We start from the raw sequence: 20,901 nt of genomic DNA on the forward strand, positions 1-20,901 counted from the left end.
CAGGAGAGCAGTGCCCCCTGCATCTGACATCACTCCTGTGCTCCTAGCTGTCTAAAAGATAGCCATACCCCCATGGAATGACCAGGGGCAGAGAAGAAGGCTCACTCTCTTGCCATAGAAAGCCCTGAGCTACTGGATGTAGTATAGGACCTGGGAGGTCATCTGGGGCAATACTGACCTTTAAGAACCTGGAGATGGACTTCTCACCAATGGCTTCTCTCTCTGCTTTGCAGGTGAGCCGGGTGCTGGTCCCTGGGGGCCGGTTCATCTCACTGACCTCTGCTGCCCCCCACTTTCGGACAAGACACTATGCCCAAGCCCGTTACGGCTGGTCCCTGAGGCATGCAACCTATAGCAGCGGTTTCCACTTCCATCTCTACCTCATGCACAAGGGCAAAGAGCTCAGTGTGGCCCAGCTGGCCCTTGGGGCCCAGATCCTCTCACCCCCCACACCTCCCACCTCACCCTGCTTCCTCCAGGACTCAGATCATGAGGACTTCCTCAGTGCCATTCAGCTGTGAGGCCAGAAGCATGGTCCTCCAGCCTTCTCTGCCTTTCTGCCCTGGCCTCCTTAAGTAGTTGGAATTCCTAACTCAGGGCTTAGGGTTGGGTCCAAGGTGCTCACATCCCAGGGGCCTCGTGCCTAAGATAGAACTGATGGGAACAACCCCCCATGAAACAATACAGCCTGGGTCAAACTAGATCCCAAGTCCCAGGTTTCTGGCTTTCTTCTTGGGTTCCTCAGATCTCTCCTGGGTTCCCTAGCTTCCTCCCCCACCATACTGAACCACTGGGTGGTTCATCCACTGGGGCAAAGCTCAGCACAACCCCTCTGCATGCCAGCCAGACTCAGAGACCATCCCTGGGGACTGTTACTGACCCCCAATCAACCTGGATTTTTCCACAGGAGGCTGCAGACTTTGAATCTAGATTGCTTTATGCTTCTGACCCCAGCTGCAGCCTCAACTCTGGTACCTATCCTGCTTGGGTTATGTATTTACCCAAGGAGTCTACTTGTAACGATGTTCTCAGGCCATGCTGGCCTGCCTGTGATTACTTGCCAACCTTTCCCTACCAGCAACATGCACCTGAGATTCCCAAGTACCTGCCCCCGGCCGCAAAAGGTATTGGAGCCATTTTGGCCTGGCTCCTGAGCAGACTGAAGCAGCGGCCACACACACACAGGGAGGTCTGTGTTTATTCACACACTCCTGGTACAGTGAGGATGGGGGAACATTTACAAAGGACACCCCTGGGTTGGGAACATCTCCAGGGCCACAGGTGTCATCCAAAGGTACAGAGCAGTCCCCATTTAGGTTTCCAGGGGCAGGACACAGGGGTCCAAGGTAAAATCAGACCTGGGCCCTTGGAAGGTGATACCTCTAGGGGAAGTGTCTGCCAGAGAGCTGCCTGGGGTCAGGTCTGGGCAGACTGGCCATGTGGTTGGTTACCATGTTGGGGGCTTACCCCATCCCAGCCTCAACACCCGTCCTATCTGCCAGGCGCAGAAGAGTGTGGCCGAGACCGTGGGGGGGAACCATGAGGGGAGCCAGTAAACAAAGAGTCGGATATAAAAATACAAATGTGCTGAGGAAGTCCCTTAGAAAGAGGCTGAGGCTGGGGTCACGCCAGACAAGGGTGGGGGTGAGGAGCGGCCTGGAGGGCTGGGCTCAGGTGGGTGGGAAGCTCATGCAAATACGCAGCCAAACATCCCTGGCCGCGCGCGCGCGGTCCGACACCCGGCAAGCAGCCGGGTCTGCAGACCAGACCGGCGGGAGAGGGGCGGGGAGGGGAGCCGTGCAGGAGGGGGCGGGCCGGGGGCTGAGGGCCGCGGGTCTCTGTCCGTTCCGGTGTGTGGGGTGGAGCTGCGGCCCGAGGTTCTAAAGTGCATGAGCGCGGCGGTGGGCTCCCGGCCGGTCCGCGCCGCCGCTACTGCCGCCGCCGTGGTGCTGAAGCGGACAGCTCCGGAGTGCCTGGCGGCGGCGGCAGCGACTCCGACCTGGAGGCGGCGCGGCCCTGCAGCCCCCGCCCGCGGGCGCCTGGGCCGGGGCGGGGGGCGCCGGCAGCCGCATCGCCGGCCCGCGCTCCTGGCCGCTGCGGGGCTGGGCCCGGAGCCCGCCGCCCGAGCCGGCGCGTCTACACTCCGGACGGCGGCTTCTCCCCCATCCCCTTCAGCACGTCGTCTATCCGGTCATCCTCGATCACCACTGCGCAGGGAGAAAGCGCGTCAGCCGCGCGGCCTCGGGGGGCGGCGGCGAGAACGGGCCCCGTGTCCTCGCGCCCCGCTCAGCTACTGCCCGTGGCCCAGCGGCGCCCCTCGGACTCCCGTGCCACAGTGCCCTCCCCATCCAAACTCTCCTGCCGACTCAACCCACTGCCGAGCCCAGCTCCCACAGACCCCTTCCCCTCCCTGTGGAGGAACGCCCCCTCTTCCAAAGGCTCCAGCCGCTCAACCTCCCTGTCCAAACCCTCCCGCCGCCTGAGCTCGCCTCCTTCCGAGCTGATCAGAAACCTTTTGCTCATGGGATCCCCCTCCTCAAATGGAATCTCCAGCTAGTCCAACCTAACCCTCTTGCTGCTTGAATCCCTCTTCCTATCCTGGCACCAAGAAAACCCCCTCCCCATACAGACAACCAGGACAACCAGGCCCTTCTGCCCTCTCACCAATCGGACATGCCTCCCCACCAGAAGGTTCTTCAGTAGCATCCACCGACTCAGTTTTTGATCCTGAAGAAGCGGCCCGTCGCCCCACGTTCCCACTTCCAGGCAGCCCCAAATGCCCCGGCCGGCCCCTCCCCCTCGCCTGGGTGCCAGGGCTCTACTTCCAGAGGTGGCGAGCATCAAATCCGGGGCACTGCGTTCCCGGGAGAGGGGAAGAGGGGGACACAATACTGCAGGGGGGACCCCCCCTCAAACCCTGGCCGGCGAGCGGCTGGCTGCACTGGTTTGCGGCAAGTGCTGCGGGCGCTTGGCGGGGAACTGCAGCCGGGGGGCGCCCAGCGGAGGGTTTCTGGGTCAGGCGGCGACTCCGGGGCCCGGCCGCGTACCTCTCTTGGCTCGGCCGATCTGGCCCAGCTTGGGGGGTCGCTTGGCTTGGTTGCCCGCGAAGAAGGAGTTGGTGTCCTGCAGGCGGCAGCTAAAGGAGAGGTCGGAGCCCTCGGGGTCGGCGCCGAAGCGGCCCATCTTGTCCTCACTGTAGGGCAGGATCTCGGACATGGCGGGCGCGGGGTGGGCGCGGGACTGCGGCGGGGCGCGGACCGCGGGCTAGCTGCCGGACCGGCCCTAGCTCAGCAGGGGAGCCGGCGGAAGGATGAAGTCATGCAGCATCCGGGGCTGCCGGGCCAAGCGGGGCCTCCTCCCCCGCGCCTCCGCCTCCCGGGCCGCTGGGCAGGCGGCGGCGGCGGCGGCGGCGGCGGTGGCGGGGACCGGGCGGGGGCGGTGCGCGGGGGGCGGGGGTGGTGGCGGCGGCGAGAGCGGAATGACGATGAGCGCCCGACTGCCGCAGAGCGCGGCGGGCGGGGCGCGGTGAAAGCGGGGCGGGCACCGGCCAAGGGAGAGAGGCGGGGCGGGGGGGTCAGGAGCGCGCCCAGCTCTCCAGAGAGGGAAGGGAGCGGCAGTGGGAGGGTCCTGCACCAAGACGGGAGTGGTGGCTAAGGCGAAGGGTACCGGCCAACGGGTGCAGGATCTGGTGGGGAGAGGCGGGACGGGGCAAGTGGCCGCGGAGGGAGCGAGCCCGGCACCCGAGGGGCGGGAGCAGAGACTGGCACCGAGGCTCTGAGAGGCGAACAACGGGGACTGGGAATTGGGGGGTAGGTCAGGGCCGGCATTCGAAGGAGGGAACACTGGAAATGCGGCAGAGAAAGGGTCGGGTATCGGGTGAGGTGTGCGGGACTGCGCGAACCCGCGGGACGCGGGAATAGCTCAGGGTAGTGGGTGTTGTCCCCGCCGTTGGCGCGCTCTTGTATCAGGTTTCTCTTCGAGTCTTAGACTGTTCATCTGGAATGTTTTTCTCTGACTGCCCTTCTGTGTCTCTGTCTCTGCCTATCCGTATGTCAGTCTATCTCTATGAGTCTGTCTGTATCTCTGTCTCTGTGCCCCATATCTTTGTGTCACGGTCTCTGTCTACGTCTGTCTTTTAAGTGTCTGTACCCTTCTGTATCTGTCTCCATGTTTGGCCCCTGTACCTATGTGCCACTGTGTCTCCATCTCCTGAGTCTCTGGGTATCTCGGTCTCTCCTCGGAAGGGTCTCGGTAACTGGGCCGACGCGCGCAGCAGGACAGGCCCCCACTCCCAGCGCTGCTGCTGGCGCCGAAACTCGGGCTCAGAGCGCCCGCCGCACCCTGTGGTTCTCCCGGTCCCGGGAGGCCCGCGCCTCGCGCGCAGTGTAGGAGGAATGAATGGCGGCGTCGCGGGGGGCGCCCTGGCTGCAGGTAACACAGGGAAGCCCGGAGCGCCTGAGGACGCAGCGCGCGCCCGCGTGTGCCGCGAGGTAGAGGGGGAGGGGCAGAGGGCCCCCCTGCCCCCGTTGCGGGTGGTCAGGTGACTATTCTCGCCGCACCGGTGGAAACGCGTCCTCTTCTTTCCGGCTCCCTCCCCACCTCGCCGGCTGGCCGTCAGCGGCGGCGTCACCTGCTAACTAGCTCGCAGGGGCTCTGGCACAATCATTGGCCTTGGGGGAGGAGGGTGTCTCACATTCGGCGACAGTGACGACAGTGCTGATAAGGGTAATAATCATCCCGTATGTTCAGTCCAAACCGAGGCGGAGGGGTCTCCACTGTTCCGGAAGCGCTTTACCTCCTTCCCTCCAAATCACCCAGCTAGTGAGGCTGCTTGGTGCTGGGTCTCCTTCCTCCAACAACTCCTCACCAGGTGTTAGTCCCACAGAGACAGAGGCGAATGCAATGGTGGCTGCCCTCAGGGACCAGGACTGGGGGGAGGAGGTGGCGTCAGAGGATGGCTCTGTGCCGGTCACAAGGCTTCAGACCTGGGGTCCCATCCCTGTCAAGCCCTCCTCTGCTGTCTCTGGGATGAGGGCCGAAGTTGGAGGTGGAGGCCCAGCTGGAGTGATAGGAGTCGGGAGACCTGGAAGGACAAGAGAGGCTGGTGCTCAGGGTCACTAGGAGAAGGTCCAGAAAATTCCACTCCCACTGGAGGTTGTCCAGCAGTGGGTTTCAATCCAGGCTCTGACACTTTCTGTGTGACCTTGAACTAAAGGCCCCATAATGATAGTTTTAAAATTTAATTCATTTGTACTTGTAATATTTTAGGAAAATATGGAAAAATCACACAAAACTTTTGAAATATATCCTTCCAGTCTTTTCCTCCTGCATTTGTATAATATGCATACCTCTCTGAGCCTCCAAGTTCTAGTCTGAAGCACAGAGATGATAGAACCTACATTAAGGACAGTTTGATAGATGAAATCATTGTCCTGAGGTGGATTGTCCCAGGAGGTAATGAACTGCCCCTCACTAAAAGTGAGAAAGGGGCCATGAGGGTTCTTGCCAAGGATGAGATTAGAACGCTGGATGGGGAGTTGAAGCAACTGTCTTTTCTCCCCCTCGAATGAGGGAGATTAAGCAACTTAACTTGGAATTCATTTGTTTAGCTCCTTCTGAAATAATCTTATTCCTGTCCCAGCTGTGCATACTGTATCACAACTAAAGCAAAAGACCTAAGTGCAAAATCGTAAAAGTATAGCAATATATAAGCTTCAGCTGTATTGTAAAAATGTGGGGGGAGTTCTTTAAATTGTGATTCTCTGCTTAAAATTTTGATGTTCTGCATCCCTGCCCATGAGGCAAAAATTCATTTTCACAGCTAAAATGAAATAAAGTTTGTTTGGAGTTTTGTGACCGTGCATTGAGTTTCTCAATTCAGAGTCCCTCAAAACCTAGTGGACTTGATCCATATGTTCTAAACATAATAGTACGCTTTTTGACAATTGAGCATTAATGGTACTTTTATTCAAGGGGAAACCGTGGGGTTGTGTAGTGGGTTGAATAGGGTCCCCCCTAAAATTCATGTCCACCTGGAACCTCAGAATGGGACTTTATTTGGAAATAGGGTCTTTGCGGATGTAATTAGTTAAATTAAGATGAGGTTATACTGGAGTAGGGTGGGCCCTCAATCCAATCACTGGTGTCTTTATAAGCAGAGGACAGATGTACAAAGACACATACACACAGCGGAGAAGGCCATGTGGGGAAGCGGTGATTCGGCTACAAGCCAAGACACACCAAGGATGGCCGGGACCCATAGAAGTTGGAAGAGGCAAGGAAGGATTCTTCCCTAGAGTCTTTGGAGGGAGTATGGTCCTGCCGACACCTTGATTTTGGACTTCTCACCTCCAGAACTGCGAGAGAATAAGTTTCTATTGTTTTAAGCCATCTAATTTGTGGCGCTCTGTTACAGCAGTCCTAGGAAACAAATACAACCTGTTACAAATATTTCTGGGCCATCTTTTTACATCTCTCATGACCACGTTTCTCCTTCCTTAAACTTTCTCTTGGGGCCCTTTGCTCCCACCCCGTCCACTCAAAGGAAGTCCACATCATGAGGGTATTTCTGGGACTCATTCTATTTTGCAGGGCTGATAAATCACAAAAAGGAATGAGGCAGATCTGTGTGGATTGACGGGTAAGATCTCCAAGGACTGCCAAAATGTCACCAAATAACAAGTGCAGAGTATGATTTCATATATGAGAAAAAAGGATACATACACAGATATGCGTACACACCTACATACATGCACACACACACACACACATAGTGTGTTTAGGTATGTAAATGGATATAAAAGAGAGATCTGGAAGGATACATACCAAACAGGTAATAATGTTTATCTCTGAGGATGGTACTGGGATCCTTGCAGAATGAATTTCCTCTTTTATTCCGTATACTTCTGGAGTATGTTACATTTACAATAAAAAGGTTTTAATGATTTTTTTGAAAAGGTTTAAAGCCAATGATACAGTCCATTTACCAAACATCACACTCGTGCCCCAGACAAATCAGTTGACTTAGAAAGGAACATAGTAGTTAAGAGCATGGAGTTTACATTCAATTCAAGGATCTACCTTCTACCTAATGTGTGACTTGGAGTATGTTATTAAGTTTTGTTGTGTCTTAGGTTCCTCATCTGCAGAATAGGGACAATGATACAGGTAGAATCTATCTTATTAGGTCATTGCAAGGATTAAATAAGTTAGCATACTTAAAGGGCTTAGGTAAGTGCCAGACAATAGAATTCTTAGCTAATATTATAGAGGAAAGCATAAAGAAAAAGTTAAAAGTAATTTTATCATTAAATATATTCGTATTAACATTTTTTGCATGTCCTTCCAATCTCTTTTTTTACTTGTGCTTTTATAACTTTTTGCTTCACAGAAATGAGATTTTGTAATCCTTTTTCTCCTCCATTTAACTTTATGTGGAGGCTATTTCCCCATAGCATTAACTCTTCTTTTCCATCATTTATAAATACTGCATTGTATCCCACTGTATAGATGTTTGATTTACTCAAGTCCTTACTCTTGAACATTGAATTCCCCCCATCGGTTTGTTTGGTTTTTTTTTTTATTATAGACAGTGCTGTGATGAACAAATCTTGCAGGAAAAAAATGGCCCCAATTTTTTGTAGCTCCTCCGACCTACAAGTAATCCCTGAATCTGGGCTTGACCATCTGACTTGCTTTGCCCAATAGGGACATTAGCAAATGTGATGCAAGCACAGGCTTGAAAAGCGTTTATGTACTGGGGCTTGCCCTGTTTTTTGTTGCTGGGAATCCTGAGATCACCATATGAAGAAGCCTGAGTTAGCCTACTGGAGGAGAGACCACATAGAGACAGGGCTCAGTCATCCTAGCTGAGGCCCAGACATGTAAATGAGGCCATTCAGCTCCTGCTGAGCTGACTCAGACCTGAAGAACCGTGCAATCAACACACTGAACGTGAGAAATAATAAATGTTTGCTATTTTAATCCATGAGGTTTGGGGAGATTTGTTATGCAGCACAAGCTAATTGATACAAACATCCTATGAATAATGATTATTTCCTGGAACAATTTCCTAGAATTAGACTTTCTGGGTCAAAGAGTGTGTTCCCTTACACCTTTTGATTCATATTGCCAAAAAGGTTCTATCAGTTTATAAGCTACCAACAATATATGAGAGCGCCCGTATTTGCCATCTTTGTCAACACTGGACATTAATGTTTCTTGTTATCTTCATGACTACATTGTCCTTATAAATTTAACACATAAACCATCGTCCATTCCCTCTTAATTCACAATCAATTTAGAGACAAACAAAGACAAAAGGAAAAAAAAAAAGATTACTCCTGTAGAAAAAGAAGAGCAGAAAAGAGAGAGAAAATAATAGAATGAGAGAGTAAAACAGAGTCAAAGAAACACAGAGGAAACACAAAGGAAAGAAAATACAGTTATAGAATAGAGTGACCTCCGAGTCTCTTATACATAGGATACCTAACGTGTAGTCAGGAATAGTTATGAGCCTAAGAAATGATTTGGGTCATGAAAGAGGCATGGAAAGGAAATGTCCGTTTAGGCCAAGCCTAGTGAAACTGAGAACCCTGTAAAAGTACCAAGCTCTTTCATATGTGGCTGCATTTAATTCTCACGGCAACTCTGACAAAGGGAGGATTGTTCCCATTTTACAGATGAAGAAGAATTAAGGGTCAGAGCTTTCAAGTAATTTGATGAAGATCATACAGCTGATAAAGAATTGAGTCCAGATTTGAGTCCAGGTCTGTCTGGCTTGAAAACTGTTGCCTCTTACTCTTCTAGAGAGGATGTGGCAGAAGACTAGCAACTAATGTTGGGAGGAAGTATACGCTCCTTTTGATTCATATTGCCAAACTGCTCTCGAGAAAGGAGCCAGACTGCCTGGGTTTGAATCCCAGCTCTGCTACTTACTAGCTGTGTGACTCTTAGCCTTTCTATGCCTCAGGTCCTCAACTGTAAAATGGCTTCATAGGTGCCATGAGGGTAGATGAGTACGTAGATGTAAAGCACCTAAACAGCGGCTGGCACGTCAAAAGTGCTGTATGAGCTGCTGTTTCCAGTATGGCAGTGCAGCAGCCCTGGGACTATCTCTAATGAGCCTCTTGCCTTCTTCAGTAGCTTTGATTGCATTCACACGGCTGTATCATGGTGGGATTTCCCATGGAGCAGGACTGACCCTGCTGCCATGCTTCCCTTCATCCAGGCTTAGGAGGGGAGGGGCAGGAGGTGAGTGCTGTGATGCCACATTGTCATCAGAGTGAACAGGAACAACTCCAGAGACTTGTTCCAAGTGGATATATCAAGGCCTTGCTGCTCCAGACCCCAGTATGGCCAGATGTGAACACTCCTTGCTCGGGGAACCCCTGACTAACCCAGAACTCATCTGCATACTCTACTATTTGGGAAACAGAACAGGCTGCCTCCAGCCTTACAATTCTCATTTCTAACTCTAGGATTTTAATAACAACAACAATAATAATAGCAGTTAACACATTGAGCACCCAGTAGGTGCCAGACACCATCCTAAGCACTTTATAAGTATTATTTCATTTAATTCTCACAACCATCCTTTGAAATAGGTACTATTCTTATTTCAATTTTACAAGTGAGGAAATTGAGTCTAAATCTAGAATCTTTCATCCTAACGATGACACTGTGCTATCTCTTGTTTGAGAACATGCAATTTGGGGGTGGAAAATGCCAAAGAAAGCAATCCAACATTTCTCAGCACGGTCCATTCATCATCCATCCTTTTTCAGCCACAAGAGCCTTCTATGTGAGAACCACTTGCAGCAAGATGTCTGAGAAGCAAGGTGAGAGTCAAGAAATGGATTATGGATTTGCCACCATTCCAAGCCTTCTCAGGTCCAATTCATGTACTCTGTCAGGGAGGAGAGAGGAGGATAAGGAACTTCTTTAAAAACTATGGCAAAAAACACTCGGCACTTTTCAGTGCAGCAGACTGCAACACCGCCAGGCCTGATTAAGGAATGACAATATGGAAGGCAGATGGCAGATGCATAGATGCCACACTATTGCCTTTCAGTTAAACACTGCTTGGTGGGTTTTTTTTTCTTTCTTTCTTGTAAACCTCCCAAGTAAAATGGTTTGCTTTCCTCAAGTTAGAAGTGTTAGCACGTCTTTTCTTTAAATATCTGCGGATGGCTGTTTTTTTCCCTGCCAGTTTGTCACCATCTGTAACCCTCCCTTTTTGAGATGATCTGATGACAACAATTATCTTGGAGAGTAAGAGTGCAGTCTTGGAGCAGCGCGTAAGAGTAGAGTCAGAGTGTGGGCTGTGTGTGCCTGCTGCCCGTGCACTTTGTGTGTGTGTGTGTGTGCGCGTGTACGGAACCACAGTGGAGTTTGTGTGTTGGCTCTGGGTGCCTTGTGCGTGTACACATTGTGTGTGAGTATGCAGTGTGTACATTCTGTGTCTCCTGTGGGTGTGGACTGTGCGTTGGGCTGGGTGCTTGTCTAGGTGGACTGTGGGTCTATGTGCTCTTGTGGGTCAATTCCTGTGTGCTGCTCGGCCCACGTACGGGCTGAGGAGGGGCTGAGCGGACTGCTGGGGGAAGACGCTTCTCATGAGAGCAGAATTTCTCAAAGGTGTTTTAAGGGGATAGAGAGGGCCTGCAGTTTGGGGAACTGGGCCAAGAACTATTAGCAGCGTTTGGGCCTGGGTCATGGGAATGTAGATTATGGGTGGCTTGCAAGAGAGTGTTGCAGGCATAGGGGGCTGAGCATGAAGAGGAGAGGGGTCCTGGTGGTTCTGGAGGGCGGCTCGCTCCGGCTGGGGCGGCCGCTTGGGCGCAAGCCGCTCAGCAGGGCAGGGCGGGCCGCGGGCCCCGAGCGCGGTCAGGGCGCAGGGCGCTGGGCGGATGGTGGGGAGCGGCGGGCGCGCTCCTCCCCTCCCCGCGTCTCCCCCACCCCTGGGCGGCGCCGCGGGGGGAGGGGGCTCGGGCCGGCTGGGGTGGCGGCGGCCGCCGAGCGAGGGGCTGCGGCGGCGGCTGTGATGGCGGGCGGCGGTGGGGCCGGGCCGGGGGCCGAGGCCGCGGCCTGGGCGAGGGCCAGCCGCCGGGAGCCCTGAGGTGCCGGCCGCCCCGACTCCACCATGAGCGTCGCGTTGCAGGAGCTGGGCGGCGGCGGCAACGTGAGTGCGGGCCCGGGCTCCGGGGCCGAGGACCTGGTGGAGCGGGGGTGAGGCCGGGGCCTCGGGCTCACGGAGACGGGCTGCGGACTTGAGGGGGCGCTGGTCGGGGGGACCCCAGGCCGCGGAGGCCGGCAGGAGGAAAGGGGCTCTCACTGCAGGCAGGAGGGCGCCGGCCGGGCGAGGGGCATCGGGGCAGGGCCGTGGGCCAGCAGCCGGCTCTGCCTGACCTCGGTTGGCGTCCCCGACTGTCTGGCAGATGGTGGAGTACAAACGGGCCACGCTGCGGGATGAAGACGCTCCCGAGACCCCCGTAGAGGGCGGGGCCTCCCCGGACGCCGTGGAGGTGGGCAAGGGGGTGCTCCCTTTCCCGCCAGGCCCGAGCCCTGCCATGACGCCTGGCACATCCAGGAGCTCTGGGCTGGCCTGGAAGCCCACCTGCCCCTACCTCCGCTCCATCTCTGGCCTCTGCGCTAGGACTATGGTGAGGCGATTTTAAGCCATGACGTTGCACAAAACAGGCTTGGGGGCTCAACTCAGCCTGCGTTATTGCCCCTGTGCCCAAAGTTAAGCCCATGAGCATCTTTGCTCCATGGCTTGGACACTGCCCGTGCCTTCCCCCTCTGGGAGGACTTCTGTGATCTTGGATCCCCACCTGCAGTTTGCTAGCTCGCTGTCACTCTGTGTCCCCCAGGTGGGATTCCGGAAGAGGACAAGATACTTCTTGAGCTCGCGCACCCAGCTGGAGCTGGTCTTGGCAGGTGTCTCTCTACTGCTGGCTGCACTGCTTCTGGGCTGCTTTGTGGCCCTGGGGGTCCAGTACCACAGAGGTAGGTGGGCCCACACCTGCCACCAGCCATCCTAGCTGTGGGGGCTCTGGAGGCTGAAGGGCCCCTAAGATTTTCTCTGCTTGGGGCTAGCCTTCCCCAACTTTTCTCTCTCCTCCCAACCTTCTTGCTGTCATGGGCCCCCCAAAGTATTTGCCTCTCCCAGACTGACTGACAGGCCCCTACCCCCTGGCCGTGTCCCCTGCCGCAGACCCATCCCACAGCACCTGCCTCACAGAGGCCTGTATTCAAGTGGCTGGAAAAATCCTGGAGTCCCTGGACCGTGGGATGAGCCCCTGTGAGGACTTTTACCAGTTTTCCTGTGGAGGCTGGATTCGGAGGAACCCCCTGCCCGACGGGCGTTCTCGCTGGAACACCTTCAACAGCCTGTGGGACCAGAACCAGGCCATACTGAAGCACCTGCTTGGTGAGCGGGCCTGTTAGGGAGGTGTGCCGAGTGTGTGCCTCCTGCCCAGCACCAGGCTTGGCACTTAGTAGGTACTTGATAATGTTCAGGAATGAATGAATAAGTGGATGACTGCAAACACTCCTGGGGTAGGGGATGCAGAGAGCAGGGGGCTCCTGAGAGGCGGAGATGGGTTTGAGGGGGGCAGACCTCTGAGTATAATGAAGGGACTTCTCTCTGCACTCTGGTGGGAGCACTGTTGAGGTGCACTGGGCACCAGGGGGTCTGTAGTCCTTAGAGATCTTTCAGGGTCTCCATGGGCAGGGGAGAGGAAGCCACGCTTTGCTGTTTCAGACAGTCTTCCTGAGTCTGAATCAGGACTGCCCCGTGAGAAGGCAAGGAGAGGGACCAAGCAAGGGCCCGGGACCCCTCTCAGCAGTTAGCACAGTTGCCATGTGGACCTGTGTTCTACCCTGCAGAAAACACCACCTTCAACTCCAGCAGTGAGGCTGAGCGGAAGACGCAGCGCTTCTACCTATCCTGCCTGCAGGTGGAGCGCATTGAGGAGCTGGGAGCCCAGCCGCTGCGAGACCTCATTGACAAGGTAGGGCCCCTGTTGGGCTTCGGGCAGGGGCAGCAGGACAGGCCCCAGAAAGCTTTGGGGACCCCTGTGCCATAGGTTCTGCTATGGTCTCTACTCAGATCGGTGGTTGGAACGTTACTGGGCCCTGGGACCAGGACAACTTCATGGAGGTGCTGAAGGCAGTAGCAGGGACCTACAGGGCTACCCCCTTTTTCACTGTCTACGTGAGCGCCGACTCTAAGAGTTCCAACAGCAATGTTATCCAGGTACAGGGCTGGGGAAGGGTGGGGAGGGACTTAGGGACTGTTTGATGAGCCCAGACTCCCTTCCCCTGTGACAGGCAGGCTGGGTGCCCCCTCCTGCACAAGAGTCCAGATTTCTGGATGGTGGAGGCCTCACTCCCTTACTTTGCCATTGCAGGTGGACCAGTCTGGGCTCTTTCTACCCTCTCGAGATTACTACCTAAACAGGACTGCCAATGAGAAAGTAAGGAGCATCGTCAGAACACCCACCCCACCCACCTGTTGAGCTGGGCTGATCCCTATTAACTTTTGCCTTTGCTCAGGGTCAGAGTGGGGAAGGTGCGCCCATGCTGTCGCCTAGTGAGCCAACTACCATTTCTTCTTTCTTTCTTTTTCCCTTCCTTCCTTCCCTCTTTTCACTCCCTCCCTCCCTTCTTTTCTTCCTTCCTTTCCCTTTCCTTCCCCCCCTTCCTTCTTCCCTTCTTCCCTTCTTTCCTTCATCTTATTCTTCCAGGGAAACATTTTATAGGCACCTGCCGTGTGCCAGGTGTGGTAGGGGAATTCTGAGATGTACGTTTCAGAGCCATTGTCACAGGATGCTTTCAGGGTAGATGGGTTCATGGTCCTAGATAGCTGGGAAGAAGGCTCAAAGATGGTCCCTAGGTCTCAGGAGAGACTCAGGTAGCCGGAGAAGGTTTCCTAATGAGACTGCATTTGAGCCAGGCCCTGTAGAATCTCCAGGAGTGGGTGAGGGCAGAGAAGAGTTTAATCAAAAATGTTGAAGAAGGAAAGGCTAAGGCATGTTTGGACCAAGGGAAGGGGTCTAGTTTGGCAAAAGGTAGAGCTCAAAGCAGATGAGAGGCTGCAAAGGTGTGTAGAGACTAGTTATGGAGGGGACCTGGAATGCCACCCTGAGCAGTTTGTTGTATACACCTCAGAGAGCCATTGTCTGCCCCAGAGAGGGGAGGGAGTGACCCAGTGAGCAGTACTTTGGGGAGCCAGTTTGGCTGGGTGTGAAAAGTAGATGCAAGAGAGGGAGCCCGGAGGTCAGCTAAGAGTCTCTGCAGTACTCCAGGCTCTGGGTCTGTAAGGACCCAAATGGGGGAAGGGGAGAGGGAGTGTTAGGAAGGGGAGGACGCAAGAGACATAATCTAGTCCGAATCATGAATTATTGGTGACTGGATGTTAGAAGAGAGGAAGAGGAGGAGGAGGAGGAAGAGGTAAATAGAGTGGAGACTGAAAGCCTGAATGATGGTAGAGTGGAGGGGTCCTTAGAGAATCAGGCATGTCTGGAGGAAGAACCAGCTTGGGATACATGGGGGAAGAGGAGACAGTATGAAGTCACAGGAAAAGGGCAGACTTAGGACTCAGACCTTGATTTCGGTCTCAGCTCTGCAGCTTGGTGCAAGTTGATTAAGCTTCCTGAGGCTGTTTCTTCATCTGTAAAATGGGGAGTTTAGCATGTGCCTCATATGGTGCTTGGGGTGGAGGGGGATGCAAGTTTATGCTCCTGCATGTGGCAGACCCTCAGAGTGGGAGCCGCTCATTTTAGACATGTGAGTTTGAGGGACCTGGGCACCATCTGTATGGAGAGGTCGGCAGGCAGCTGTGAGAGCTGGGTAGAGTCCTGGAGAGAAGACGAGCCTGGAGGGAGCTGAGGGCTTGAGGGGCATCTCCTTAGAAACCTAGGTGAAGGCTTAGGAGAGATGAGAATGAGGGGAAGAATAGAGAAGGGAAAGACAGAGATGTTTTGTATTTTAAGGGCAGTGGGAGAAAGAGAGCCAGCAAAGGAGACTGCTATGGAGAGGGACAACCAGGAGAGTCACTTGTCCTTTCATTCGCTCTCAAACACTTCCTGAGCATTCCTCAGGCAGACCTGCCTCTAGGCATGTGGTGAACAACACGTTGCCACTGCCCTCTAAGTGGGGGAGAAGATGTGAAATGGCTCGATGGAAAGTGATCCTGTGCACAGTCGCTGGGACTGTCATAGAGGAAAAGCATGGTGTTCTGAGAGTGAGCGTATCAGGGAATGGTGAGTCCTAGGGTGAGGGTAGGCTGCAGTGAAGGGAGAGCGTTCAGGCAAAGGGAAGACCTTATGCAAAGGCTCTGAGGTGGGACCGAGTATGACCCATTGATGGACCAGAGAGGGAAGCAGGAGGGGAGAGTGGGCCAAGTCCTTCTGGACAGGTGTGCAGACTCATATTATGCATGGACATTGTGGGTCAAGGTTCCCCAAAGAAATAGAAACTCAAAAGTGGGGAGGAGTGTGAACAGATGTGTGGTTTTGACATCACCTGAGTCAGAGGAGGAGAGAATTTTGAGAATGCAGGAGAGAACTACATGGTCCAACACTTGGAAAGGGCAAGAGAAAGCCTTGATTTGGCCCTCACTGTGTGGCTGGTTGTCTTGGGCAGGAAGTCTCCTGTGCCAGCATTTAGGGGAAGCTGCAGAGCAAAAGGTTCTGATAGGATAAAAACTTAAGAGTAAAGCAGAGTTCAGGAAGGTCTCAAAGTAAGCCTTAAGCTGAAGGTAAGGAGGTAGGGAGAGAAAGGGGTAAGTGAGTGAGGGGTTGAGGGGGCAAGATCACTGGTTGAGCCAACCATTCGCCTTAGGAGCTGGGATGACTGGGACCGGGACTCAGACTTCTTCCTCAGACACCAGCAGCCGGGAAGAGGAGAGGTGGGAAAAAGGAGAAACTGCAGTACAGAGAATGGATATTAAAGGATCTAAACTTGGTAGAGTGGAAGAGGAGATGGCCTTTGACAATTAAGGGAGCCCAGGGTGGGGCTTCAGGGCAAGAGTGAGGAGTGGTTCCCGGGAGGAGGCCACAGGGAGTCAGTGCTGAGCAGCACTGAGGGTCTCTTTGCAGGTTCTCATCTCTTCATTCACCAAATATTTACCGAGCACCTACTATGTGCCAGGTGCTGTGCTAGAGCCTGAGACAACAGTGGAGAACAGAGCAAAGAGACCTGCCCTCAGGCAGCTTGCCTGCCAGCAGGGGCTGAGGCAATGTGAGTACCCTAGGTCCAGTTAATGCTGACGCTTTGGCCCTGGAGTCATCAGGCTTGGGCCACATTCAAACTCTGCCATCTGCTAGTTTGTGGTAGGAGTCAAGTCATATAACGTCCCAAGCTCCCATACAGTGGTGAATAAGCCGCTGTAACTTGGAACAGTGCTCTCCTAAAACTTACCTTCTCCTTGGGGAAACAGATGGTAAGCAAGTGCAGAAATAAATAAACAAGATCCTAGCAGCTGGTGATAAGCAGGATGACAGAAATGAAGCAGGGCCATCCAGGAAAGCTTCTATGAGGAAGGTCTGCAGACGAGATGGTGACCAGAGTTGGTGTCCAGAACAGCCTCTCAGCCTTGGACAGGACTTGTTGCTGTGCTCTGAGAATGATTTGGGGCCTTGACAGGTGCTTACCGCCTACCTGGACTACATGGAGGAGCTGGGCATGCTGCTGGGTGGAAGGCCAGCCTCCACACGGGAGCAGATGCGGCAGGTGCTGGAGCTGGAGATACAACTGGCCAACATCACAGTGCCCCAGGACCAGCGGCGGGATGAGGAGAAGATCTATCACAAGATGAGCATTGCAGAGCTGCAGGTGGGGCGGGCGGGGAATAGAGACAGCTGGGAGGGGCCAGCCCTGGCACACACCGCCTGGCTGCCCTTCATGCTATCTTCCTGAGGCAGCCAATCCTCTCCTCATTTCCATGCTTTTCTGAGCTTTTCAGCTGCGCTATTGCTATCCTGGAAAGAAAGTGTCCATTTTAGGCCACTCTCACTGGGCAATCCCTGGTTCCTTTCATGTTGCATGAGGATGCATAGAGGGATTATGTTAAAAATCTATAACAACTTGTACAAGATGTCCACAAAACAATCAGAAGAGATATGGAAGCATCTCCTGGAGGGCCCTTACTGTGCCAGGCATTGACCCTTTAGTTGTTGGATTATGGAGAAGTTGGGTAAGGGGAGTTCTAGGGGAGATGTCAGGTATGTAGGGGCCCTGGGTAGTATCAGGGGAGTGGTATCTTAACTACTGTTTTGAAAATATTTGACTATCTGTGCCCCAGCTGAATATTACACATGATGGTTTTCCTTGTATAAGAAGTGATTGGGGGGCTGGCCCCGTGGCCGAGTGGTTAAGTTCACACGCTCCGCTGCAGGTGGCCCAGGGTTTCGTTGGTTCGAATCCTGGGCGTGGACATGGCACTGCTCATCAAACCATGCTGAGGCAGCATCACACATGCCACAACTAGAAGGACCCACAACGAAGAATATACAACTATGTACTGGGGACTTTGGGGAGAAAAAGGAAAAAAAATAAAATCTTTAAAAAAAAAAAGAAGAAGAAGTGATTGGGCTCCCAGATTGTGGAGTAGTCAGGCCTGGAAAAGGGTTTATTGCAGGAAGGGGCTACCAAGCAGCAGGTAGCTGTTGCCATGACAATGGGAAGGGCTCCTAGGCTCCAGCACATCATTGGGGAAGGGGTTTGCTGGAAGGCAGGCAGGCAGGCATGCAGGGAGATTTGAGATTTTTCTGCTTGCAGGCCCTGGCTCCCTCGATGGACTGGCTGGAGTTCCTGTCTTTCTTACTGTCACCACTGGAGCTGAGTGATTCTGAGCCCGTGGTGGTATATGGGATGGATTATTTGCAGCAGGTGTCAGAGCTCATCAACCGCACGGAGCCAAGGTCAGGGGGAGCCCAAGATGTGGATGGTGGGGCTCAGGGCTCTGTGTGGGTCCCAAGTAGGGACCAGGCATGGGGCACTGGCACAGCCAGACACAGAGCAGCATTTGACAAGACCCTGGACCTTCCAAATACCAAACCGAATGTCTGTGGCCTATTCCCCTAGGCTGGGGCTTAAGGGGCCCACTTGTGATCTCTAGTCCCACACTTTGCCCCAACCTGACTTCCACAGGCAGGTGTGTGGTCCCAGGGGGAGAGAGAGGGGTTCTGGGATAGCTCCCACATATGCCTCTGGGGACTCCTGCTGCCTGCACATTGGTAGAGCTGGTTTGGCGTGGAAGTGGTACCCCGCCTGCTGTTGCCTTACATTCTGGTCTGGATGCCAGCATCCTGAATAACTACCTGATCTGGAACCTGGTGCAGAAGACAACCTCGAGCCTGGACCGCCGCTTTGAGTCTGCGCAAGAGAAGCTGCTGGAGACCCTCTATGGCACCAAGAAGGTAGGCTTTCTGATTCCGCCCCCATCTTCCGATCCAGTCTAGCTAATGCTTCATACCTACTGTGTGTCAGGACCATTTGCCTCTGAGTTTAGTATAGAGCCCAGGATTAGGAGTCAAGCTGACTTGGGTTCCAATCCCAACACCTCCATTTTTTTAGTTTATGGGACCTTGGGCATGTCTGCCAGCCTCTCTGACTCTCCTTTCCTGGTCTGTAAAACAGGAATATCTTTCAGAGTTGTCATGAGGACTAACTGAGTTAATGTAAGAAAGCATCTATCCAGTGCATGCTGTGTATAGGTACTCAGCTTTGGTGGTAATGGTGAAGAAGAAGATGAATAAATGCAGTTCTTAGTTTCAAGATGCCCCGTTAAGTAGGGGAAGTGGACATGTAAACAAACATTATATTTTGGGGTGATAAGTGCTCATATTGAGTGAAAGACCTTCTTTGTGCTATAGGACAGAGGTGGGAACAGCACATTCTACCTGGAGGGATGGGGGGCTTTAGGAAAGGCTTCTCTGAAGAGGTGACATTTGAAGATTGAGTTCACCAAGAAAGCAAGGGAGAAGGGCATTCCAGACAGAAGGAATAGGATGTGCAAATTCCCAGAGGCCAGAAGGAGCATGGTGGGTTTGCATGTGGTCTGGTATGAGCTTGAGAACAGGGCACCGAGAGGCTGGGGGTGGTGAGGTGGGCCTGGGGCAGTCCATGAAGGGACCTGAATGCTGAGAAGTCTGGCCTTGATTCTTTCAGGAATGGGGAACCATGGGATGGTTTTAAGCAGAGGAGTAACCCGGTTAGATTTATGTATTAGATCATCTTTCTGGGAGCTAAATGGAAGATGGTGGGGAATGTCAGAGGAGGGGATGAGAATGTGGAGTCAGAGTGTCTAGTTAGGAGGTCACTGCAATCTTCAGGCAAGATGAGAGGGTTGTAGGGCAGACAAGTGGCAATGGGGTGGACAGGCGAGATGGTTAAGAAAAGTAGGAGGTGGAGGAACCTGGTGATTCCCAGGTTTCTGGCACAGGAGACTGACTGGATATAGGACCAAGAAATGGAGCTGAGCAAAGAAATGTCTGGCCCCCAATGGGCCTCTTAGAAACTTAAGAGGAGGAGAGTGCTGAGAACAGAGTGGGCAGCACACGTGTTCCTCCTGAGGTTTCACTGCTGGAGTTGGCAAACTTTGTGATATTTGCTTTCGTTTTCCCTGGAGTCTGAGGGAGAGATGGCACCCAAAACCCGGGCCTGCTATGTCCAGAGCTGAGAGGGGCTGGTCCCAGAGACAGAGAAAGGCCCTCAGACTGGAGGACAAAGCTATCTCTGTGAGGCCTGACTCTTTGTCCCTTACAGTCCTGCATGCCAAGGTGGCAGACCTGCGTCTCCAACACGGATGACGCCCTTGGCTTCGCTTTGGGCTCCCTCTTTGTGAAGGCCACGTTTGACCGGCAAAGCAAGGAAATTGTGAGTCCACGAGGTTCTTCCGACACCACCTCTTGTTTTAGTTAAAATTCACTGTTCATATTGGGTGCATATATATAGGAAAAAAAAAACTGGAAAGAAATTCATCAACAAATTAACAGTGATTACTTTGGGTGGTGTGATTAAGAGGGATTCTTTTGGTCCTTTAAAGTTTTCTGTATTTTCCAAATTTTCTACAATGAGTTTGTGTTACCTATATAATTAGAAAAATAATATTTATTTGTTTATTAGGAGATGATAATGAATGTAATTAAAGTACTACTTACAAGGATGTTTATGGCAGTGTTGTTTATATTGGGGAAAATGAAAACACTTTAAGTGTCCAATCATAGAGGACTGGAAAAATAAATTGTGGTTAGGATGGATTATGAGGCAGCCTTAAAACTGATGATCATTAACTTCAAAAAAGTAGGTTGTAAAATAAATTTATGTTGTACAACATAATTCCGTATTATATATGTCTATCTGGGCAAGAAAAGACACTAGAAGCAGAAAATCAAAATGTTAAAAGGAGTTATCTCTGAGTGATAGGATTATAAGTGGTCTATTTACTTCAACTCTTCTCAATTTTCCAAATTTTCTGCTATTGATGCCTTCCTTTCACAAACATATAAAAATCAACATGTATATTAAATTATAATTTAGTAAGTTCAGTTAACTTATTGCCAATTAAAATTTTGGTTAATTAGAAGAAAAGCCAACCACAATCGCAGTACCTTCACAAATCGTGTTTCCTTCTCATCCTCCTCAGATGCTCAGCCTAGTTCAGGAGTCTGGGCACTCCCACATGTTCCCCTGGAAGGAGGGGGATGGGGCACTAGGGTAGACGGGGAGAAAGGATGCGTTAATGGGAGTAGGAGGCCGACTTGTGCCCCGTCCCTCCCAGGCAGAGGGGATGATCAGCGAGATCCGGACGGCCTTTGAGGATGCCCTGGGACAGCTGGTTTGGATGGATGAGAAGACCCGCCAGGCGGCCAAGGAGAAAGTGAGCCGTGGCCA

General features: G+C 52.8%; 2 protein-coding genes across 15 annotated transcripts in view; one reads left to right on the forward strand and one right to left on the reverse strand.

Moving 5' to 3' along the window:
• Positions 1-20,901, forward strand: part of ECE2 (endothelin converting enzyme 2) — a 30,036-nt gene that overhangs the window by 5,566 nt on the left and 3,569 nt on the right. For 3 of the 14 annotated variants that reach the window (XM_001497604.6, XM_070243402.1, XM_014732778.3), the window contains exons 1-12: positions 10,996-11,179; positions 11,436-11,660; positions 11,871-12,006; positions 12,215-12,430; positions 12,889-13,013; positions 13,112-13,258; positions 13,413-13,478; positions 16,651-16,839; positions 17,785-17,927; positions 18,311-18,425; positions 19,774-19,884; positions 20,789-20,887. In XM_001497604.6, coding sequence (XP_001497654.1) covers positions 11,141-11,179; positions 11,436-11,660; positions 11,871-12,006; positions 12,215-12,430; positions 12,889-13,013; positions 13,112-13,258; positions 13,413-13,478; positions 16,651-16,839; positions 17,785-17,927; positions 18,311-18,425; positions 19,774-19,884; positions 20,789-20,887 — 1,611 coding nt within the window. In that variant the 5' untranslated portion in view covers positions 10,996-11,140. Of the gene's footprint in view, positions 1-233; positions 1,578-10,276; positions 10,636-10,994; positions 11,227-11,435; positions 11,661-11,870; positions 12,007-12,214; positions 12,431-12,888; positions 13,014-13,111; positions 13,259-13,412; positions 13,479-16,650; positions 16,840-17,784; positions 17,928-18,310; positions 18,426-19,773; positions 19,885-20,788; positions 20,888-20,901 lie in introns of those variants that run through there. The other 11 variants (XM_070243400.1, XM_070243404.1, XM_070243403.1 and 8 more) reach the window with 11 other exon arrangements.
• On the reverse strand, positions 1,993-3,365 carry CAMK2N2 (calcium/calmodulin dependent protein kinase II inhibitor 2). Its single transcript, XM_023623423.2, has 2 exons — positions 3,048-3,365; positions 1,993-2,207 (listed from the first exon to the last, which is right to left on the reverse strand). The coding sequence occupies exons 1-2, from the start codon at positions 3,214-3,216 to the stop codon at positions 2,137-2,139; spliced, it is 240 nt and encodes a 79-aa protein (XP_023479191.1). The 5' UTR covers positions 3,217-3,365; the 3' UTR covers positions 1,993-2,136.

Source organism: Equus caballus, chromosome 19, assembly GCF_041296265.1.
Source record: "Equus caballus isolate H_3958 breed thoroughbred chromosome 19, TB-T2T, whole genome shotgun sequence".
Lineage (NCBI taxonomy): Eukaryota > Metazoa > Chordata > Mammalia > Perissodactyla > Equidae > Equus > Equus caballus.